Consider the following 25,660-nt stretch of genomic DNA (forward strand, 5'->3'; position numbering starts at 1 on the left):
TAATTGGTGTTGCATGTGTGATGCATTGGTTCAACGGGTCTGTGTCCACAGAACACACCAGCGTTAACAATACGTTATGTGTCCCTTTGTGGGGCCTGTCGACGAGAGGCCATTTGGTGTCCCGAGTGTCCATGAACACAGAATGATTCAATTAACATCTGGTGTCCTTGGTTTGGTTTTATCGTGGCATCCTGTGAGTTCATTGAACACTCTTTTGCTGGAAATTTTTCAATAATCCAAAATATTATAATGCAATTTAATAACACGCTGGCATTTTTCCTTGACCTTGAGAAATCAAAACTCGTAATGCAACGTAACAAATTAACTGTAGTCCTTCAACCACTTAAACTGCATTTACCTCATCGTACAATGCATAGCAAAATAGCTGATCTTTAAGCTCATCACAACAGGTCGTGATGTGAGATGTTGTGGGCTTGTATATCTGCTATTTTGCCATTAATGAAGATTTCGAAATAGTTTGAATTTATTTGACACTTAAACATTTTCACCAGTAATGACGACATGCCCAAAAAATAAGGTTTTAAAGTGGTTAACCTGTGTCGGCAAATAGATGACCCTTTGGTTTTTAATATAAGATACTGCCTCAAATAATGAGGCCACCGCAGGTCACCACAACCTGGTCACAAATGCGTTTTAGTGTGAGTTTGCATAAAAAAGTTCCATCAAATCCCCATTTAAATTCAGCTCGGTCCAAAACCTCACATATAGTCCAACGGCCAGGTAAACATGGCTGTGACCCAGCCATGACAGGCAATTAATCTATCTCTTTCCCCACAGCCATAAGTCAGAGGTCCTGAGGGAAAGGGAACGGCACAGTAAAGGAGAGTTCTGTCCTATAGCGCGTCGGTTGGCGAGCCGCTCGCCAGTTCATTACCGAGACACACGTCCTCTGCGAATGTGCCACCGTCCATTTTGTGTCGTCCTCAGGTGCTTATATATAGGAGTAACACCGCTTCAGAAGGTGTGCTCCGTTCTTAGCAGCCTGGTTCCCGCAAAATTGGCCATTAAATGATGCCTGAGAGAGAATAGACTCCCTCCTCAGATGCCTGGTTTCATACAGTAGGTGGCAAAAAAAAGAAGAATGTGCAGCTACAAACATAGTTGTCAACAGCAAATACCATGCTAATTGCTGGAATGGTCTTCTCGCACGCTGTCGTCCGTTAATGGCGAATCTTCTCCTTCTACAGTGTGCTCGAAAATAATGATGTACTTGTTTGCTGACACAGTGGGGACACCCTTAAGGCTAATTCATTGTAAAGTGTCTACACAAGTCACACATGGAAATATATGGATCCCTGGAAATATATTTACTGTAACTATACACAGCATATATATATATATATGCCGTGTATACAGTAAATATATTTCCAGGGGTGTCCGTTATTTCTAATATTGAGGGAATGGACCCTGCAGCTCTACGGGGGTGGGTGACCTCATATTGTTGAATCCTCGTGTGGCTGCTTAAGCCCACCTGTCAGACCTGCACGGTGCTGCTTTATTTGTACACCTTGAAGTGAGCGGAGGGTCGCTTCTTCCTCATCTCTTCTTCCTCATCTCTTCTTCCTGCACCGTCCATGCCTCCTTCTCCTCCTCCTCCTCCTCCTCCTATAAGGCTCACTCTGCAGTTCTCTATTTGATCCTAACAAGACTCGTTAAGGGCTCTGCCAGCGAAGGAGTAGGCCTAGGAGAGAGAGAGAGAGAGGATGGCTGCTTCTTTCAAGGACCAGTGGTCTGCCATGTCTAGCCCATTGACTGTGTTTGGCGGTGTACATTACTGCCCGTCATTTTCCAAAGGTTCCATTTTCCAACTGTGCATCGCGATGTATTGGCCCGAGAGGCGTTTGGTGGTGCCGTGCCAATATAACCACAATATGGCTGAATGTATTGACTCTGTGATAAGTTGTGGATCAGTCCAGTTGGTGTTCGCCGGAAGCAACAGTATGGATAACCAGTCAGGGGAACCATGTCAGATTGCGGAAGGCTGACAGAAATGCAGTTTAGCAACTAAATTGAACACTACTACTAACGCATTCAATTTGTTTTAAAAAGATTGAACTACATTGAAATGCTGCATGAAAGCACCTGCTTTCTGCTGGTTATTGGTATGGCTGTGCAGGCAGGGCCACGGAGCATGCTTTCTGCTGGTTATTGGTATGGCTGTGCAGGCAGGGCCACGGAGCATGCTTTCTGCTGGTTATTGGTATGGCTGTGCAGGCAGGGCCACGGAGCATGCTTTCTGCTGGTTATTGGTATGGCTGTGCAGGCAGGGCCACGGAGCATGCTTTCTGCTGGTTATTGGTATGGCTGTGCAGGCGGCGCTACAGAGTCCTGCCAATAAGCACCACGAAGCATTCCCTCTCTACAGAGTGTGTTATTACTTCATTATCTTCAGGAAGCTATGGATTCCATTCATTTCAGTGCAATATAAAATCAACTTGCAGAGACGTGCATTTTAAGCTTATTGATTGAAAAGGCTGGCTGCAAATAGATCATAGAGAGAGAGAGAGAGAGAGAGAGAGAGGTGACAAAAATACATAATACGTGGAATTGTACTTTAACCACATTGATACACGTTATGGTTCCTACCTTTTGACGTGGTTAAAAACACAAACCCCAACATCTCCTTTGTAACACTTCCTGGATCCAAATAAAAAGTAGGATACTTTAATAGTAGGATCGTTTTATCTTGATTTTATGGTTAATTTATTTTCTTTTTTTTTGGACTGGACTAGGGTTAGGGATTGATCCTGTGAGGTTATTGCACAATTGTAAAGTGAAGGGCGGACTTTACACGACCAGCCCTTTTGATTGAACAGTGGCGAGTCTCCCTTAGGATAAACCTGACTCCATATGTATCCTTAGGATAAACCTGACTCCATATGTATCCTTAGGATAAACCTGACTCCATAATGTATCCTTAGGATAAACCTGACTCCATATGTATCCTTAGGATAAACCTGACTCCATAATGTATCCTTAGGATAAACCTGACTCCATATGTATCCTTAGGATAAACCTGACTCCATATGTATCCTTAGGATAAACCTGACTCCATATGTATCCTTAGGATAAACCTGACTCCATAATGTATCCTTAGGATAAACCTGACTCCATATGTATCCTTAGGATAAACCTGACTCCATAATGTATCCTTAGGATAAACCTGACTCCATATGTATCCTTAGGATAAACCTGACTCCATATGTATCCTTAGGATAAACCTGACTCCATATGTATCCATAGGATAAACCTGACTCCATATGTATCCTTAGGATAAACCTGAAGTCCATATGTATCCTTAGGATAAACCTGACTCCATAATGTATCCTTAGGATAAACCTGACTCCATATGTATGCATTAGTTTCATAGTTACACAACGATTTCAGTTCTGAATGACGTCACTCAGAGATTCCAGATTTTGTTTGTCTAATTTTTTACCAAAGTCAGATTATCATGTAGTTAATTTGGGAGGTTTGGAAGTGGGATGGTACACTGTTTTACATAATTATATTGCTAATGCTGCAGATATAGATAATGATTGTACAGAATGTGCAGGAGGTACAGTGTAGATATGTGTGTCAATGCCATAGCTTTAACAATGACATCCTCCTGTCACAGCAATAGCACAGACATTTGCTTTGAAATTAATGTAACTGAACTGAATAGAGAGACAAGGACGAGATAGAGAGAGAGAGATGGAAGGGAGAGAGATGGAAGGGAGAGAGAGAGATGGGAAGGGAGAGTGAGAGAGAGATGGAAGGGAGAGAGAGATAGATGGAAGTGAGAGAGATGGGAAGGGAGAGAGAGTGAGAGAGATGGAAGGGAGAGTGAGAGAGATGGGAAGGGAGAGTGATGTAGGGAAGGCTGAGGTAGACGTCCCTGTACCTGTGGAGGAGATTAAAGGTTTGCATCCTGGGTGATTAATGAGTCTCTCACTTATTGCTCAGCCCTGTCTCCCACTCATGAATAATCACCATGGGCACGCACGCACACACGCACTCGCACGCACGCAGGCACACACGCACGCACACACGCACAGGGATGTGTGTGTGTGCGTGTTGGAACATGACAGACGAAGGATGAGTCAAAATATTACGCACTGTGAAAGAGAGAGAGCGTTAAAATGCTAATATATATATATATATTAAATGCATCACACTGAAGCCTGTTAACAAAATGACTAGAGAATTGAGCTGCACGCGCGCACCACCTGCAGAGAGAAGGCTGCGTTCTGCACAGCGCTCACACTGCGCCGCACAGAGATCATTTGTCGCCCCTGTGAGAGTCCTGTCCACATGTTCTCCAGACCTGTAGGTCACAGTCTTCCCTGGAAGATTTACAACACACAGCAGGGCAAATACGGTAGCTGTAAATGGAGTATATGGGCAGGTCCACGCGCTGATCACCATATGTCTCTGATGAATGAGTTGTCTTGCTGTTGCTGTGACTTTGCTGCTGTGAAATGACTGGATCTTCTCTTCTCTTCTCTAATGTTACTATTGTGCACATAGCCGTAACTTGGAAGGAAGCAAGCTCTCTAAAATACTTCCAATAAGTCCCTGGCATCCCTATTAAAATAGCTAAACTAGGCTCGTAGACATTTCCAAAAAAATATATATATAACCCACTTATTCAGTGGATCCAAAAAGTAATCAATAGAATAATTGCTGAGAAAATAATTCATATTTGCAGCCCTAGTTGCATAGCAACACTTGACTACAAAACACAGACCGTTGCCTGGCCAAGAAATGGCATTTGTCTGATTGGTAGCCCAAGTACCAAGGCTGCACCAATTAGAAGTCTCTTAACCCATTAGGACTGGGAATGCATCTGTGCCCCCTTTAGCTTTTAACCATTATTTTAGCTGTTGAAAAATAGCAGATCTACAAGCTCATAACACTGGGTGCCGTGCTATGAGCTTGTAGATCTGCACTTTTTGAAAATTCTTGGAAATGTGTGCAAATCTTTGAAAGTTATTCTTTCACAGCGAACGTTTTGAACTCATATTTGATTGTGGGGGGTCTCTGGAACAACATTATTTTCAGATGGGGGTCCGCTGCCAAATATTTTTTTTGGGGTCCTTGACATGAAATAGTTTGAGAACCACTGATATAGAAACATAGGGTTTGTCCCTAACTAAATGGGTCTAATTGGGTTAAACCTTATTTGCCATTACTAAGGAGCTTGGCACCGTTGCAGGAACATACTGTAGTGCCAGTGCTGGCAAATCAAACCTAGTTAGCTTAGTTGTCATGTTGTAATGATGAGCTTAATGATTAATGCCTGAACCTCAATTTAACTTAATGAAACCTAATGAGGATAGCATTATGCATTAGGGTCATGCACATTTTAATGAAAACTTGAGCTCTGTGCAGCGAACATTTGCATTAGTTTGGTTAGCTTCCATGTCAGTATAGCAGTGTGGGAGGGGGTGGGGGGAGAGAGAACCAATGTTCCTTTCAAGATGTAAGAGGTTCTACTGTCATCAGGAGACGCACACATTAATTTGTGTCACTGTGTGTGTGTGTGTGTGTGTGTGTGTGCGTGCGTGCGTGCGTGCGTGCGTCTCATGCTCTAGTCTAAATCATGTGTGTGAGTGTGTGCGTGCACAGTGCACACCGCACATATAACCTCGGCTGTGATAAGAGGTGTCAGACTTTCTCAGTACTGATAGCTTCATCCAGAGTAGGATGTGAGGAGAGAGAGAGAGAGAGAGAGAGTCATGGAAAGAACTACTACCTGATAATGAAGCACCCGCTTCCAATGCTATTAATGGCAATTGCGCTTTTATAGTGCATTCGATCGATCGAGCCATAATGCTACTTACGTTAGCCGGTTAGCTAGCTGTGTTGTTTTGGCATTTTGTTTTGGCATTTTGGTCAAAACAGTGTTTCTTTGACGGCACAGAGCCGTTTCACTTTCCCAATGCTCCTGTTCTATCACTTTCCTGATGCTCCTCACTTTCCCAATGCTCCTGTTATATCACTTTCCCAATGCTCCTGTTATATCACATTCCCAATGCTCCTGTTATATCACTTTCCCAATGCTCCTGTTCTATCACTTTCCCGATGCTCCTGTTATATCACTTTCCCAATGCTCCTGTTATATCACTTTCCCAATGCTCCTGTTATATCATTTTCCCAATGCTCCTGTTATATCACTTTCCCAATGCTCCTGTTATATCATTTTCCCAATGCTCCTGTTATATCACTTTCCCAACGCTAGCTCATTCTCCTGTCTCTTTCAATCTCCCACTCTTTTTATCTCGTTCTCTTTTGTCTGTTATTGTCTGCCTCATCTCCACTCCGTCTGTCTCCTGCCTGTCTCATTTCTCATATATGTCTCTGTCCTTATAACCCCCTCCTCCCCTCCTCCTCTGTCAGTCTATCTCTTCATTGTTTTCCCAGACTGCAGGCTGTTGTGTTGGTTGTCAGTGTGTTGTTGTTCACACTGACAGCCTAAAACGCCTATCCAGACTGGAATCAGATTGTTTTGAGGTCTGAAACAGCAGGGGAAAAAAAGGAAAAATGAAACAGATCTTTGCGAATGACAGTTTGAATCACATTCGTAGTTGGTTTCAAAATGCAATTCATATGTGATGTGATGCAGTCTGATACTTTACTGCTCGCCATAAAATACACAACGCATCACGACTCGTCCTGGGCTTTTAAATCGCCTCTTTTCAACGAGCGACGCCCTCGTACGATAGAGTCATAGTCGCGAAGCATCGCCGACGCCTCTCGTCGTTGCACCATTACCAGTGCAGATAGCTTGGTCTCATCCTTTGCAAAGTGTGTGCGTGCAACGCCGAGAGATATCCTTATCTGAGAGAGAAACAACACGGGTTTGCCTGCAGTCTGAACTCAGCCTTATTCCATTCTCATGACCATGACCAGTCTGCTCTGATACAAGTGGATAGTGGCTTGTTTCTGTAGCGTTGTGTGAGTTAACAGCCCATGTTAGATACTCCCTATGAGAGCTCCCTTACTGTACCAGCCCACCACGCCGCTGGCTCCTCTCCTATCTCTCCTCTCACCGTTTACCTTCGCTTTTCTCACTATAGGCTTTTTTTACCCCCCACACACACTCTCTCTCTCTCTCTCTCTCTCTCTCTCTCATGTCTGCAGGCCTCCCTCTTATCTCTTTGTTTTCCACCTCACCTTATATGTTACCTTTGCTTTTCTCACTCTCACACACACACACACACACACACACACACACACACACACACACAGGCACACAGTCTGTGTCCTCCTATCTAGGGTGAGGGCTGTGCCTCAAGCCTCAACAGCCCAGACATGGCCGTTAGCGGCGCTGGTCGATCGATAGTACCCATGAATCCCTGGAAAGTCGATTACTAACCTTCTGTTGGGGGGTACAGGGTTAGGGTTTACACAACCATATTCATGATATAATGTTATACGGAGATGGGTTTACACAACCATATTAATGATATAATGTTGTGCTAACCTTCCCAGCCTGCATGTGGATATCAGGCAGAAACCTTGTATCTCCATATTCGTTTTATTTTCATGGATGGATATGGATATTTAATGTCCTACTTTGTCATTGTCAAGTATTTGATCCACGCACCACCATTTGAAGTCATTTAGTCTCTCAAACCCAAAACGAAACAATATTGTGTTGTCGTTTGATAAGATTTTATCCACAATTCCAAGCTGTATTGATGTTGGTACCATAGGAGAGATGACAGGCAAACGTTGGTCAAAATAACAATTATTCTAATGGTGCAAAGTATTGTAGATGTTTAACAATAATTCTCTTGAGAGTGTAAAATGAAACCAAAGTTGGTTTCATTTTACACTCTCAGGAGTTAAAGATAAGGGTCCATTTGGTTACCAACTCTACATCATTTAGCTGGGGACCACCTGGAACCCCCTCAAGGACCACTGGTTGAGAACCACTGCTGTAGATTGTCGGTCGGCTATTTTTGCCACTTTATGAAATCATGTGAAAGTGTGTCTGTGTTTTATAAGTATTGAACCAATGAAAAGTATCTTTTTTAAAAAGAAAAGTGACTAAAAAAATAATTGGAACAGATGTTTTGGATTTCCAAGGTTACTTTGCACCCAACAGCAACGCTGTGCCATTTGTCTGGGTCACCTAGATGAGGTTGGAGAACAGAAGCTGCAGGGATGCAGACAAACCTATTAGTAAACAGCCCGTGGCAACAGCAGATCCTTCCTCTCCTCTCTCTCCGTCTGTTAAATCCAATCCAGTTGACCTCAGTTCACTGCCGGCGGCTTGCTTTATTTTTCATCGCACTGATGCCGTGCACCCTAGGGCCGCCACGGCCGTCGTCTAACTTAATCTGTTGATTAAGTGTCACGCAGACATTCACCATTAGTTATTTAATTGTGTTGAAAAGTAGTTAAAAGAGCACGGACTTGGGTTATGTCCGTGATATGCGAATAATGACGGAAATATGGCCTTGGTGTTCATTGCTATCTTTCATACAGATGACTGGAAACGACTACATGATTATGCAAAATAATTGTGGTTAGCTGGGATAATTGCGATCCGTACCAAAGCAGGAGATCACAACATGATGGGCTGCAGCGGTTCACTGTGACAAAGGATTAACATTTAGTATAATAGTGACAATAGTCCTTGTTTCTTGGCAGACACACAACAACACAGACAAGGACATTTCTCTGTCTCTCGTCGCGTCTCCCTTGTCTTTGGAGAAACTGCAATCTAAGAGTGTTGAGTCTGGATGTTGACAAGGCATCACAACATGTCAACACAAAGAAAAATGAAACATTCTTCAGCTCTGTTTTGGCAAACGGTAGCCTAGACGATGTGGAAATGCTGCTTTGCCAACAGAATTTCAGTTCAGCCCGAGAAGAGAAAACTATTAATCCCCAAGAGGAAATTCAGCTATTTTATTTCAGAAACAGAAAACAGAAAACTAGGAATTAAGTAATTCAGTAGTACAGACATGGTGGTGATCAAACTAAGTGTAGGCTGTAACTCGTAGCGTTTGTGAGGCTGATTGTGGTGAATTTAGAATGAGCTCATGTTGCATCGAGGCTGATTTTCATGCCCAGTTGAGTATGAAAACAGAAGTTCAAACTTTAGGTCAATCAGCAGAATGTGCTTTTTGCAGTTAGACAAACAGAAAATCCATAATCTAAAAGGGAGTGTTCTTTTGACGGATACACTTTTACAAATCAATGAGGCAACAGATAAAGACTTTAGCTCACTGTTCCGATGTTTGTTCTGTTAATGAATAAATGAATACTAAGGCTGCTAAAAGTTCTCCACCCAGACAGTCAATGTTCCAGTCCCATCGATTTAACATTATCAGCAGCCCACGGTCATTCTGTGGGCATTATTATTGTACTCTGTGTTCTGCTCAGAATATATTAGATGAATACATTCCCTGATATGGAAGTGATTTGATCGGTTATGTTCTATTTACCACAATTTAGCCACATTGACCTTGGCGTTCATAAGTTGGTAACATCTTCAAACTTTTTCAATTAGTAATAATCTAAATAGCATTGCAACATGTTGTGAGCTTGTAGATTGGATATTCCCTCACTTTATTGTACAACAAATTTAGGTAATGTATGGCTTAAGGTTTTTTTAAATATAAATCGAACCCTATCTTGCACTCACTCTTGTGTATTATTTATTAACCTTTTTTTAATTAATCTGTCTCTATACAACGTTATATTTTATCTGTACATTAATTTATTTCTATCCTTTCAATTTCACTTGGAGCTACATGCCCAAAGTTCCTGATGTGGAATGCGTGGCAGTCTAGTTGAAATGCACCATCACCCCTCCCCTCCCCTCCCCCCCCCCCCCCCCCCCCCCTCCACACCCCCACCCCCACCCCCAAGCCGTGTCAAATCACTGCTTTCATTCTTCATCTGTGTGCATCCGTCTCACAGGCCAACCTGTCACCCAAAATTGCTGCTCTGTGGAATTATGACCTCATTGGATCTGGCGGTGTATCATACCGGAGGCAATCTTAACCCATTCTGACCTGAGATCAGATTCTAAAAATGTCTTCTACATCCTGACAGTTTTCTGAAAAAGCTATCTTTCTATGTCAGTCGTTCTTCGATTAAAGAAAAATAGCAGACCTACAAGCTCGTAGCGTGCCACTCGGTGGCGCGCTATGAGCTTGTAGATCTGCTATTTTTCAATAGCTAAATGATAACATAATGCATAACACCAAAAGGGGTTCCCGCCCAGAATGGGTTAAATACCACAGACAGACCTGACTGTCAGCAGTGATGACTCTATCTCCAGGAGAGCTACGTGAAGTAGACGGGTCATGTCCAACGCTCTTTCAACACCGGTGGATTGGGAAGGCTTGGATCTAAATTTGCCCAAACTTCCTCGCAGGCGTTTCAAAGTCTATCCCAACACTCTCTGATGTAGGTCCGGCCAGGTAATTCGGTCTTTTGACCACTGTGGGCTTAAGCCAGACATCAGACGCCGAGCTATAATCATAACTGACATTATCATGGGCTTGTAGGTGAGCAGCCAGAGAACTGAGTGAATATGTATAGATACACGCAAGATCCTAAGCATTCATTGATCTCTGGGGGGAAAGAAATGTACACATCTGTATAGACACTGTGTGTTACTGTTATATGATTGCACTGTAGGTAACTGTGTATGTTTGCACACAAAGTCATCATTACAAATCTTTGCAGCAAGAAAAAGTCATAAAAGCGTAGTCGTGTGTGTCCTGGTGGCTCTGTGACAGACTGGTGTGCCTTCCACATTCCCTGCATGGTGTCAGTGGATCTGTAAAAACATCAAAAAGGACAGTATTAAGACGAGACCAGATGGTTGGAACTGAACTGAGTATCTCAGTAAACAATCCTGTCTGAAAACAGCATAACTCAACTGACAGGCACACATGTCTGTTAGACATTTAGTTCATGAAGTTCTCTGGAATTTGGAACAATTGTGCATTTTTTTCCCTTTGTTAATAACTTCTATGAGTGTTTAAAGGACCACTTTTCAACCCATCTTCATATAATACGTCCTCACTAATAATCATGATAAAATGGCACAATTATTTTATACTCAATCTGTGTCTCATAGGAGGGCTGTGAGCATTTCAGAAACCCGTCCACCAGTGACATCATCGATGGGGAATCCAAGCTAATAGATACTGCAGGCTTTCTAGACCTGAAAAGTTGCAATGTGAAAATGGAAGCCATCGTTCTCACGATAATACAAATCTAAACATTTTTGTAAAAACTAAAACATCTGCCTAACGATGATGTCACTGGTGGACGGGTTTCTGAATTGCCCACAGACTGAGTAGAGTTTTTTTTTGCCATTTTATCATGATTATTAGTGAGGACCTATTATAATATGAAGATGGATTGAAAAATGGTGAAGTGGCCCTTTAACAGGCTGTCAGGCCAGAATGCGTGGGGTTCAGAACCATGGACAGTTCACCAGGTTTTGTGTTCAGAACCATGGACAGTTCACCAGGTTTTGTGTTCAGAACCATGGACAGTTCACCAGGTTTTGTGTTGAGCACCATGGACAGTTCACCAGGTTTTGTGTTCAGAACCATGGACAGTTCACCAGGTTTTGTGTTGAGCACCATGGACAGTTCACCAGGTTTTGTGTTCAGAACCATGGACAGTTCACCAGGTTTTGTGCTTAGCATCAGGCTGTGTGTTCAGAACCATGGACAGTTCACCAGGTTTTGTGCTCAGTACCAGGCTTTGTGTTGAGCACCATGGACAGTTCTGTAGGCGTTGTATTCAGGACCATGGACAGCTACACTTTGGTTCCAGTAGCAGATTTTTAAATAGCCAAAGTTTATGAGCATGCATATTATGTGCTATTAAACTGTTTCTAATTTAGCTGGGAAGCACCTTTGATATACACTGGTCTAAATTACGAGGACTCTGTGTGAGTCAAATAGGTGAGCCCATAAGAAGGTTTGTATTTCTCATCTTAAATTAAAACTTCATCTAAAATGGGCTGAGCTGGTTATTTGCATACGGGCCTCAGTGAGAATTTGGGTTACTAGAACCAATTCTAATCTTAACTCCATAAACCGCATTCTTCACAAAATAAGCTTTCTGCATATCCAGATAGAGTTATCTCTATCTGCATATCCAGATAGAGTTATCTCTATCTGCATATCCAGATAGAGTTATCTCTATCTGCATATCCAGATAGAGTTACTGAAAAGGTTACAGAGAATCAGCTTCAGATCGGCGAGAGAGCTACGTTAACCACTCTTAAGCCCTATTTAAGAATTGCTCAATTTGGAGATACACAAGCTCACGATGTGTCGCCTCACAGTGCGTTTTGTGAGCTCTATAGATTGTGTATTTTAACATACAATTATGGGAGGCCATGATGTTTGAAGTGATGACAGGGATTTGGGTAATTGCTTGGTGTGAACCATAGACTGTAAAAAATATGCACAAAGCATTCCCCGGGTCTAACATGGACGTAAAATGAAGCCTGTAATTCCTTGCACTGTACGTCGCCATATTTCTAGATCCGTTTGGGCCCAGCTGGCCATTGGCTGGCTCCGTTTGGGCCCAGCTGGCCATTGGCTGGCCCAGACAACGAGGCGGGACTTCCCCCCTTACTCTTCGTTGGTTTTTATTTTGACTGAACGGGGGGTGGCTCCCGTTCATAGACTGTAATAGTATAGCCACGCCCCTCAGAACATAAAAATAAAAAAACATTAAATAAATGGGACCATAATTTTCCAAAAAGAATATTATGAGAAATGAGACTTTAAACTAGTGACTGGAAGCAGAAAGTATTCATGACCATGTTTATTAAGGTAATACAGTCTAGGTGAAGTTGGGCCCAAATACATGGGCCTCTATGGAGCTATGGTTTTGATGACAGCACCACAACAGGCCATTATATGAACTTTCAGGAAGTCCCGATTTCCTTAGTGGCTTCACAAAATATCTGTCTGACTGCCCCCCTGGTGCGAACAGAGAGTGAGAAAGGCAGAAAATGACGGGTCCATAGATTATATTATGAGGTTTTGGTGCACATGAGATGGCGTGATTGAGAGGGAATTTAAAGAATGAATGGGGTTAACATGGATTCAAGTTCTCGGGCTGATTTAATTTCATAATGATAACGAATTATACTACCTAAACATAATGATTTTTTTACTCTCCCATGGGTTAATATGCTGAAGTAACGTCAAATTAGATGCACGGTGTCGGTGTACTTGCTGAGCCCAGAGGAAACACTCACGTGTGAGTGTCTGACAGCCTCGCTGGGTTTGCATTTCTCACCTCAAGTGAAGGTTTTCGCACGCCATTTATATAACATGTTATTGTGTACAAACGCCTAAGCAGCGGTGAGGAACATGCCCTTGTACAGTATTTATTCTGCCATTGTTACTGTAGAATTTGTATGGAATGAATACGCAATGGTGAGCACAAAATAAGCAATAGCCGTTTTACAGGGTTTGTGAAAAGAGCCAGCGTGAAGAGGCTATGGTTGTGTCATTTGATATAGCCCACGAGCCAGGTGGTTATACAGTATGTCATTGTCTGTTCTGGGGAGCCTTGGAGATCGCAGGCTTTTTGTTTAAATGAGATCCTCTGGAAATGTGGCATCACGCTCTGCCTCTCTCTCTCTCTCTCTCGCTCTCTCTCTCTCGCTCTTGTGTATGCCGCTTGCTTTTACATAGTTTATTTTGTTTTAATTTGTTGCTTAATTCAATTAATTTTATTCTCTTTTTTCCCCCCTGTTAAAGGTGATAAGGAAAGAAATACAATAATAAGTGGTTTTGGTTTTGGTTACCTCTGTAAGCTGATGGTGGCCATTATTGTGTTGAGGAAGGTCTAGCGCGCCTTTAACTGTTTAACTATTTAAATGTATTGAATCATTTTAGAATGGGAGTCCTTAGCACTGTGTTAAAGGTCTTAAAGAGTAAGTAAAGCCCTTTGAATTCAATCACTTGGTATATGTGCAACACAAACAAACGTACCTTGCATGGGCGTGCACAGATAGACAATAGGTGGTGCTAGAGCACCTGCCCTTTTGCCCTCTGGACAGCAATGTCCACTTTTGAAAGTTAGCTTTTTGTATGTTGCCCATGGTGACATCGAGCAATTCTGGATTAAAAGCTTCTAGTATATTATTTATGCCCCCAAATCTATACATTTCACACACTATCAAGGCACCCGGCGGTTCCACACACCCCTTTTTCACTTGAGCACCTGCCCCACACAATGTCTGTGCACGCCACTGATACCTTGCCTTGTGGTACACACCAGGTGAAAAAGTATCTTCCGACAGTTTGACAGATAACGAAGAAAATAAATGAGCCTGACTTTCAGTGGCTGTGATAAAATTGGGATTTCACAGAGCCGTGGTCGGAGCCAAGGCCTCTTACCTTTTGCAACAATACTCTGAAACGCGTGAAGGGAAACAGCCACAGGGTTCTCCTCGATACTGTAATATATACAGTACTTGTCTTCCAATAATTAAAGGTAGTGAACTGTTGTGATAGCCAGGGGCCCTAGGGGGAATGCACCTCCTAAAGCTATGCATCACACCTTGTTACATTACATTGTACACCATTTATAAATAAGCTGAATTATAATACAAGCGATCTAAAAAACAAAACACTTGCCAGATGCAAGACAATACATCATGCTGCCATGAGTTCATGGCGAATAATAGCAAAAATGCTTTGTGTTGTTAAGTATTTGTGGTGCCCCATGCAGCATACTGGAGGAATAGGAACCGTTTAGTGGTTTGTTCTCCCAGTTGTTAAACCACAAAACAAGCAGACATCTCAAGCACTGTAATACTTCAACACGAAGGGTTTGGAATGTTAACTGACCGCCTTAAGCTGTACACTTCGTGTGGAATATCTGGTTGTTGTTTTCGCGTGTTGAATGGCTTGTTAAATGAACATGGCAGCTGCTACAGAATATGAAAGCTTTATGGAATGATGATTCGTTGCTGTCTGACACAAGCCACCTAACTCAATTTATTTGATTAATTTTTTGATAAATCAATGCTATCGAACACCGTTTACAACTGTGTGTTGGTTATAAAAATATATTATAAAACATAAGAAAGTAAACCAACAACCCAGATGTTTGAGTTGTGATAACAATGGCACAGCTTCCAGCAGCCATGTTGTAACCGCTGCTAATACAAATATCTTTGCTTGAGACACCGTGACTGTACTGTACTGTACTGTACTGCACTGTACTGTACGTGCCTTGGTGTGCAGTGCAACCAGCGTTCCCTGAGCTTCATCCCTTTGAGCGGCTGAGGCTCAGGAGGTAGAGCAGGTTGTCCAATGGTCCCTGGGTCGGTGGTTTGAATCCCGGCTCTTCCCGTCAAAGTGTCCTTGAGCAAGATACTGAACCCCACATTGCCTCCAATGAGTTATTATTATTATTATTATTATTATCATACTACCCTAATTTAAAGCTGCTTGCCCCTTTATACGTCTGCCTTCTCCTACCAAACCACTCTGTTTGCACACATCTCTCCATGCACAACACCTACAGTACTGCATGCCAAATGAAAGGAAACACAACGCAGTGCCTTGCATCCATGCAACTGTCATATTTACTGTACAGTGTGCATTCATATGCAAATTGTTTTATGTTGTTTTATTACAACACAAGGTACTGTACATTCATGACATGAGAAAAGAATGGGGTTGTCTCTATAGGAACAAAGCATGTTTTCCAGCATCCTGTAAAGAAAACAATCATTGAAGCCACATTTCTCTCTGTCCTGGACTATGGGGACATTATTTACAGGATTAGTGCACTGTCCACTTTAAAGCACCTCCATACGGTTTAGCATTCTGCCCTATAGATCAATTCAGGGAAATGATTTATAGCACTTTTGTTCAACAATGTAACTGTTTTAATTAATTCTCTTCTATCTATTATAGTTATTTTAGTTTTTAATATACTTTCTGTTTTCCAATTCATATATTTGATATTGCTGTATTTAATGTATATTGTTGGTTTTGTATTTCGGCTATATTGAAAATGAGGGTCTATATCTGGATACTAAAGGTCATGGAAGGAAGATGAAGTGCTGTGTTCATTTGAATGGCAGCGGTGTAAAGTAACTAAGTACATTTACTCAAGTACTGTACTTAAGTACAATGTTGAGTTCTTTTGTTGTTCCTTAAAGGGACACTTCACCCTTTTTGCAAAAAAATATATGTTAATGACGTTTAGAAGCTTTAGATCACTTTCCTGGGGGTATTTATGTGTGTAATATGTGGTTTTAGATATTTTAGATTGTAGCAGTGAGCCTGTTGTCTCTGATGTCATGGACACTGGTCTCACTACCTTCCTGGACTACAATTCCCATAATTATTTGGTGCACTGCTCCTCCTTGTGGATAGGGGGAGAGCTGTCTTACTGAGACAACATGTAGTCCAGGAAGGAAGTGAGCCCAGTGTCCACATGGCATCAGAGGCAACAGGCTCACTGCTACAATCTAAAATATCTAAAACCACATATTACACACATAAAGACCCCCAGGAAAGGGTGAAGTGTCCCTTTAATTTTTTACTTTACTGGACTTTTTCCAGTTTCCAGTACTTCTACTCCACTACATCTCAGAGGCAAATATTGTACTTTACTTCACTACATTTTTTTGGAAACTTTATTTACGGTTGTAGATTTTGATTATTATTACAAAACAAACTTCCAAGCCGTCCACGAGATATCTTAAGTATATTTTGATGCCAACTATTTTGTACTTTTGCTCATTGATACTTTTACTAGAGTACAAACAATGTGAATACATTTCACACCAATGGTGAATGTCAAATTGTCTGCATTTCTAGAAATCCTTTAACCGTATCCGAATATATTCATCCATTCACACAGACTGTACCAATGGGGGAGGATGCAAGGTACCGCCCACATTGGGACCAATTAGGTGTTCAGTGTCTTGTTCAAACTAAGGACGCTTCGACACAAAGCTGTGAAGAGACTGCGATCGAACTGGCCACCTTCCTTCTGTGTGTGTGTGTGTGTGTGTGTGTGTGTGTGTGTGTGTGTGTGTGTGTGTGTGTGTGTGTGACACTTGGTTGACTTCATTTAGATTTCTGTCAGGTGTCTGTGCTCTTTATGTGTGGAGACGGTCCCATGCCTCGGAGGACAGCCCTCTATATTGACCATAGGTCACGTACAGTAGCTCAGATGTCTGCAGTGTGATGATAGAGATCACTATGGCTGCCTGTACTCCTTCTTCACTGTGTTGCTCACCGCCCACAGTGTTTACTGTTACTGTAGTACATTGGCTTTTTACAAAATTACAGTGTTTTAGTTAAACAACTCATAACTGTGTATACCAGTGAGACGCCTCCACATCTGTTATATATTCCCGTCGGTCCTATAGAAACACTAATATTATGTCAAGACGTTTTTAATCTCCTGCGAGCACCCGGTTAGCCTCTGCTGTGTTTTTACACTACTGTGTAAAATAATAACCGCAGGAGTAGTACGTAATATTATTCAACTCTTCAACTCTTCAACTGAAGAGGATGAAAGACTTCCAAAACATGACCAAACCACGACGGCCCTATTTGATAGTACATTGCCGAGCGATGCGAGCTTGTAGATCTATAATTATATTTTTAACTTGGTGGTTATAGAGCAAACCTTTTAAGTCTGTGGTTCTCAACCTTTTCTGAATCACTAAAGTTATTTTAATGGTCAATCAATTGATTGCGCTCTGGCTTGGAGTAATGTACATCTCACATTTTTTGTTATTTATTGGTATCACAATGACAACTCACTTTTCAAGGTTTTAAAGAATACGGTTATTCACAAACATTGGCTGATGATTGATTGGCTGATCACCCCATAGCGATGATTTGACTGGCTGAGCAAAGTACGTATTGAGGATAAACGTGATTTGATTGGTGATGTATGATGATAATAGTGCTCCTCACAAGTGTGACGTTTTTTTTTAATATTAATGTTATCATTAAAACCTTAGTGTTTTGCCATTTATTTGGGGTATCCTCCCGGCCCACCAGTTGAGAAACAGGGTTTTAAAAAGCAGCTGGTGAGCACATGTCAGCTGTACAGTCTAGCGCTGGTCCACAACCACTATTTATGAGACTGACTATGGGGACCTGGGGAAGAATCATTCTTAATTCACCGTAAAGGTGAATTGAATTGGACGGCCATTCCGGGCGGACATAAATTTCCCCGTAATGAGAAGAATGATATTTAGTTTAGCAGTGTGTCCTCTGACACGCTTCTCCTTGTATTTTGACATCCATTATTCTTCCCTGCCCCGCCGGTAATGAGAGAGATGCTTTGAAATCTATTATGCGTCTCTCTCGGGGGTCCATTATCGCAGGCAGCTCTTCTTTCTCTTCTCATGTGTGTTCTTACGCCGTTTCATCCTCATCATCACCACCATCCTCTTCATCGCTGATGGAAAGTAACAAATGTTGAACTGAAGTACAATTTTGAGGTACCTAAATAAATATTTATATTGATCATTTTTAAATAATAATATAAATAATAGTTCTGTCTGTTTGTGTATGTATGTATCTATTATGAAGATGGTGCTGACTGGTGTTTCACTTTTACTCTGTATAGAGTTCTCAAAATCTGCCCAAACCAGACCTGGCCGGGTCTTAATTTTATGGCCCGTTTAGAACTCTAAACAAAATGTATGTAAAACATCCGAGTACTTCTTCCACCACTGATCTTCATTATCACCATTATGATTCATTATCACCATTATGACCCAGCCTATAATGTCTCCTCCTCCTCCTCCTGTGTCTTTGTGAACAGAGGTGGTCCAACTGACCCTAACCCTAACCCTCCTCCTCCTCATGTCTTTGTGAACAGAGGTGGTCCAGCTGACCCTAACCCTTATACCTCCTCCTCATGTCTTTGTGAACAGAGGTGGTCCAGCTGACCCTGGCCGAGGACCAGCGTCTCAGCGTTTCCACGGTGACGGTGGGCCTCAGCACCGTGCTGTCCTGTGCCATCCAGGGCACGCTGCGTCCGCCCATCATCTGGAAGAGGAACGGCATCGTCCTCAACTTCCTGGACCTGGAGGACATCAATGTGAGTATAGTGCAAACCATATAAGCCCTGTGGATGCAGGGACATCGCTGAGGACATCGCTGCTTTATCTCATGCAGATTTTTTACCTTTCCTACAAAGAAAATTCCCACAATGTTTTTTCTTTCTAAACATTTTCTGAATGTTCTAAATGTACCGTGACACGGGAGAACCATTTAAGTCTATAATTTATTCTGACCCCTCCTATAAGGTGTCCTGACACCTTATCCATAATTTATACAAATTATTTATGGACTTAAATGTTTCTTCATCTCAACTCTTCACAACGTATCGCAATGTGGCGCGTTACATGAGATCGTCAGACTGGCTATTCACTAGATAAGTGATTAATTCATTATGAATTATTGTAAATTGGGTCCCAGGGAGACTTTTTGGTCCCAAGCTGAAAAGGTCTGCGTGGGAACTGTTGAGTTAGTTAGAGCGATGTCGAGTTACATTACAATAACAAACTGTTCCCAATCTGTTGAGCTCAGGTAGGTGGGATGGGATCTCACCCTTCTGGCCTGTAAGGATCATGTTATGTGCCGTTCCCAGAGAAAGCAAGGTAGAAGCCTCTGTCTTGTGTTGCAACATGCTGCGATTACCATCGCAGTGTTTGAGTGGGTGTGCGTGAGGACTTTCAATACACTAACGCACAATTAAAATGACTGCATCTGTATACAACCCACGGTCTTGCCAACACAACAGTTCAACATCGCTTTAATAAGGCAAGGTGCCTTTTTATTTGGACAACTTTTGGTTAATTAACTGGCTAATTTGGATAAACTCCCGGACCCGAGACTCTGCGCGGGGGTGGCACATTCGTTTGAAGCAAATAGTCGGTAAACACAAATTAAAATAAATTTGTAATTGTAATATACACAATACGTGCATTTTCAGGAAGTTAATTCGGTTTGCCTTTTGAATTAATTTCCAATTAAAAAGTGGTCTTGTTTTTAATTGCTCCCCGTTTGTTGTCAAATGATATCATGATCAGGGAGCTTTGGGAGGTTCTGCTTTCATAACACCACCTTCTCTCCCGAAACAAGAAGCCTTCTGCTTTCATAACACCACTTCTCTCCCCAAACAAAAGGAGGAAGGCTGGGAAATCCCAGCAGCACTCTGAAGAGAGAGCTGGGCCCGTGCTTCATTAAGCTACTAAGACCTGGAACACATCAGTGTCACCACTTTATACGTTTGTTTTTGTGGCTTTCGCCTTTATTTTTGTATTTTTTATAGAGGGATAGAAAGTAGGCTGACAAGGAAAGGGGGAGATAGATGGGGGAGTGACACGCAGTAAAGGCCGTCGGGATCGGGAGTCAAACCCGCAGTACACTGCCAGACTGAGTTACCAGACAAGGTGCCTGGACCGCTGAGCCACGGCCCAGGCCAGTGTCACCACTTTAACCATTATTTTAAACTTTAGCTACTGAAAAATAGCAGATCCACAAGCTCATAGCGGCACAGAGTGTCGCGCTATGAGCTTGTAGATCTGCTATCTTTGAAAAATCGTGAAAATGTGGCGCAAAACTTTTAATATATATTCTTTCAGTGCAAACGTTTTTTAACAACATATTTCCAGATGGGGGTCGGCGGCCAATTATATATAATTTTTGGGGTCCTTGACATGAAATAGTTTGAGGAGAACCACTGTTTATTCAGAAAGACATTTTTGTTAGAAGACATTTAGTAGAATCTGGTCTGCAGGTCTCAACGGGTTAAGTATGGAGTCACACACCTGTGACAGTACGGCGTGTGCACACACACCTCTGACAGTACGACGTGCACATGCACACACACCTCTGACAGTACGGCATGCGCACACACCTCTGCTTACCCTGCTGCTACATCGCAGCTCTCTAATTGCATGTTAATGAGCCGGCCTGGCCGTGTTTGCTGCGACGGTGAGCCAATAAACAGTGACGCGTGTGATGACTGAGCCGGGGGCAAACAGCAACGGGTTTACGATTCAAGGTCCCTGATGTCATCAATATGATAGTATTACTACTGACTGGCCTCCGAATACTGTCTATGACAATGGGTATTACACTAAGTACTCTGACAGCAGGCACAGCGGGAATGGTTCCCATCGGGCATCGGCCTATAGTCTTCTATGTTAAAGGCACACGGTAGCAGATACTTCATGACAAGTTGGTCACGTTGAGAACAGGCAAGCAGAGACTGGATGAGATGACAGCAAGGTGGTCAGAACATGTTTGTTCATGTTTAAAGAATGTTGACCCCTACCCCCTGATCTTTTCCCTCTACATTCCTCTTTCTCTCTCACAATGTGTCATGTTGCAACTTGCAACACATACTGTTTTAAGCTTGTAGAACGGCCAATTTCGCCAAATGTTGGGCCCAGAATAGCATTGCTATAGGCCGGGTTTATGTGGTTGAAACCACCACAACATATAGCTCGCCATTGTGAGTTCAATATACTTTATGAACTTAGAACGTAGAAGCAGAAAGGCGGTCTTTTGTGAAATACTTTGGGAACACCTAAAGGGAAGGTGGAGAAAAGCTACCTACTGTACTGTACGTGTTCCTTCTGGCACATAAAATTCAAAAGGAGTCTGCGCTGCAGTGAAGGTGCCAGGTTATTAAGTGCTTTATAAACAAATATAAAAGGACTTTAAACTCAGCTCTGGGTAGCCAGTGCAGTGTCAGCAGAACTCGGAGTAATATGATCTCATAGTGTTCATTAAAGTTATTTTTTTGCAGCATTTTGATCCGGTAGAAAAGACTTACAGTAATAACAGCCAGTCTGTCATACAATGTCGCTGTTGTTGTTGTGTAAGTGATCACCTCCAGAAGCAGGTGGTGGAAGTTGGACACGAGCCCAGATTGGCTTATCAAGCCAGCGTTTTATCAAGGCTATTTATTTATTTGCTTTTGGGCTTTTATGTCTTTATTGATAGTACCGTAGATCGATAAGGAAATGGGGAGAGAGATGGGGAGTGACACGCAACAACGGTCATCATCGGGATTCTAACCCACAACACGCTGTCAGGCTGGCACCGCGGCTGCCCGGACCACCACGCCGGCGGTCTAGGCCTATCAAGGCTATTTAGAATTATTGAGGAAGAGATGGCTTATTGTAGGGAGGAAAGTACTGTATCCCAGGAGCCGTATAGCTTTACAGAGCTTTAGCTGGAATAGGGTCAAGAGCACAGTTACTGTAGGCTATATACTGTATGCAGATGCCTTGTTCCTAATGGAGATGCTGGCTGTGCCTTTGCTAATGAACTCAGAGGATCATGCCGTCCAATCAGATGTTTTCTCTCTTGGTCATGGTGGATTCCAGGGAGTTTAAAGCAGGGTTAAAAATACCAGCTCTGATATGAACTATTTTATTTTGCGATGAAATCCCCACATTTCTAAGCCAATGCTCTATTGTTGAAAACTGGGACAGGGGTTGAATATAAAGCTGGATATTCATTAGTTATTTTAGTCAATAGAATGTTATAGTGTGAGAGCATGAGAACACAACTGCAGTCGTTGTTGTTCGTCTCGATGCTGTCCTACTAGTGCATACACGGGTGGCCTTAATGCGGCCCACAGGTTAATATCAGAATACTGATAGATTATTGACTTATATATTACTAATATGTAGCTTAATGACATTTTTGGCGCTCACACGAGGGAGACGGATTTGATTCCCGGATAAGACGTGAAAGTTATGGATCGCAGCTTCAAAAGACTGGACTTTATGGTTGTTTTGTTGTCTGTAATTATCTTTGATGAATGGGCTTATCTCCTCAAGATCCACGGATTTCATTGCCCTTGAATCAGTGCAGTCATTAATAAGGAAATGGAAATCACCAATTAAAATAGGGTTTGCCATATTAGTGAGAGAAATGTACTTGCATAACAAGTACAAAAGTATTGACATAATTATTTACTTACAGTACCAAAGAGTGTTATTCAAAAGACTTTGGGCTCCATATTCGAGCATTCTAAATACACTATTTGGGGATTTAGCAGTGGGGTGTTCCCCCACTAAAGTTGGTATTTTGGTCACCTGTCTAAATCCCTAAAACACCTCCGTTACCCGTTACATTATGCATAGGTGTGGTTTGGGCGTTAAATAATAATTAAACCAATCACTGTGCCACATGCCATTGCCTTTAAGAGATCTTCATAGCCATACGGTCTCCCATGGAAGAGTGATGCGTTGCTTCATAGCCACACGGTCTCCCATGGAAGAGTGATGCGTTGCTTCATAGCCACACGGTCTCCCATGGAAGAGTGATGCGTTGCTTCATAGCCACACGGTATCCCATGGAAGAGTGATGCGTTGCTTCATAGCCACACGGTCTCCCATGGAAGAGTGATGCGTTGCTTCATAGCCACACGGTCTCCCATGGAAGAGTGATGCGTTGCTTCATAGCCACACGGTCTCCCATGGAAGAGTGATGCGTTGCTTCATAGCCACACGGTCTCCCATGGAAGAGTGATGCGTTGCTTGCCTTGACGTCTCACTTGTGCTGCAATCATTTGGCATGCGGCTTACGGGTGCTTTTAAACTCCACTATGCGCCTTCCCAAATGTGTGTGACCAAAATAGCAATTTAGGGGAAAGCGTGCCAACACGTCTATGACCACACCTCTAGACGCAAATACCGGTGAGATAGCGGGTAATGCTCGACCAAAATACCATTTAGAGACAGAGCAAGCTCCTATATTCGTAATTTTCTTGCAGCGGCTGACTTGAATCTTTTCTGGCAAAATTAAGACTAAGATTTTGAGTCGATTTAGTCGACTATAAGACTAGACTAGACCAAACAATTTCAGGAGACTAAATTGGACTAAGTCTAAATGGTGTGTTGTTCAAAAGACTAATAGGGCTCTGTTTCCGTCCATGCTGAAAAGGTAACACTGTCTGACGGCCATAAACTAGTGGCATTCAACACACAAAGCTGCCTTTACTCTGGTAGATAAGCAGCCCTGTGTTCTCCTATTAATCCACATTCTCCTTTCTCCGACTCACTTTCTCCCTTCTCCCTTACTCCTGGGTTCTCACACACCAGCCGCTCGCGCATAAAAACAGCACATTTTGCATATTGAGTATGGCGAATAAGTGAAAGTGCTGTGTGTTTTTAGGCCGCTCAAAACCCGCTCCCTCTTTGTGTCAGAGGAGGAGCAAAGCCACGGGCAATTACATAGAATATTATTATAATCTGCTACAACGTCTTAACAGTGCAGGTCCCCGCCCGTCCGCTTCACCGTTAAAGCGCAGAGCAGATGTACGCCTGGATTATTAGACGGAAATAATTCACTCTGCGGCAGAATGAATAATACATGTTCCCTTTATTGAAAACAATTACTGCATACCTACTTTAATTAAGGTCGCGGAAAAGAGGACTTTTATTTTGTGCTAGCGTGTGCGTGCATGGCGTCGCCCTGGAAAACACATTATTCCAGCTCTATACATGCATGCCTGTGCCGGTGATTATTATTTCATTAGTGCTATTCTGGGCTTCATGAAGCTGCTCTCCTAGACAAGAGGAGAGACGTAGATGTGTGCATAGACCAGTGGATTTGGTACTGTGAGGTTGTGCGGCTCAAAAGGAACCACCACGCTAGTTCGACTCCGTTCATGTGCTCTTTGTTCACGTCCATGGATCAGCCCCTGGATTGTAGTTTTTTCTTAGACAAAAGGCTACAGGGTCCTTAACCTATAATGTCCTCATTAACGTATGCATGCTTTTGTGCGCTTAAATGACGCCAACAGAACCGTTCCCGTGTACAATTTCGGCAAATCTCTTTGGATGAGCACTGATAAATAAATCCCCCCTACACTTCAGTTCAAAAGCACTTCATCATCTCTTCTGTATAGTCGCTGATGACAACCACTCAGACAGAGAGAGAAAACATCCATCCTAACTCATTAGGATTCTATTCATATTTTGTCCAGGGGCGACCTTAAATAGTTACAGGCATATATTTTTGTACAAACCGCATGTACGGTTATTGTTCATTATGCATTGTACTCCTGGGAGTGCATGCATGGCCAATTCTAATTATGTAGTAGTATGCATACCAGTGAATACTGTAACTGAGTCTACAGTGGTATTACTGTAGTGGTATTACTGTATATACCCTATTTGTCTTTCTGTGTCGTCAACCTATTCCCACGACAGCCCCGCTAACTTAACATGCAGAAAACATCTGCGTTCCTGCTTGGTGACTTTTTTTTTCTCCTTTTCTTTCTTACACATCCAGACACCTCTTTCAACAGGAAAATAAGACTAATTAGAATATATTAATTCATATTAATTCTGCAGACTAATAAAAACTATGAACCAAGTCCTACCCAGGACCCCTGTGTGTGCTCTGTCACACTTTACTTCAATGAGATAAAAAAATAAAATAAAAACAATGGAATCGATCGACAGGTTGAAATGTGAATACAATGTAAATATAGGGAGGCTGGTTTATAATGTGTTGTGTTGTGTTGCAACTACATTAGTTTGCAGATCTTCCGGAGTATAGCCTATACTGTAAGTTAAGCATTGTGCACGCCTATGGCACTCTGTCGTTAACAA

At 42.4% G+C, this 25,660-nt stretch overlaps 1 protein-coding gene across 1 annotated transcript in view; it reads left to right on the plus strand.

The window, feature by feature from the left end:
- Window positions 1–25,660, plus strand: part of fstl4 (follistatin-like 4) — a gene marked incomplete at its 3' end in the record, with an annotated part of 280,325 nt that overhangs the window by 209,576 nt on the left and 45,089 nt on the right. The window contains exon 6 of the mRNA XM_080779497.1: window positions 18,947–19,113. Coding sequence (XP_080635623.1) covers window positions 18,947–19,113 — 167 coding nt within the window. The remainder of the gene's footprint in view (window positions 1–18,946; window positions 19,114–25,660) is intronic.

This window comes from Protomyctophum bolini (genome assembly GCF_963924005.1).
Source record: "Protomyctophum bolini genome assembly, chromosome: 13".
Taxonomy (NCBI): domain Eukaryota; kingdom Metazoa; phylum Chordata; class Actinopteri; order Myctophiformes; family Myctophidae; genus Protomyctophum; species Protomyctophum bolini.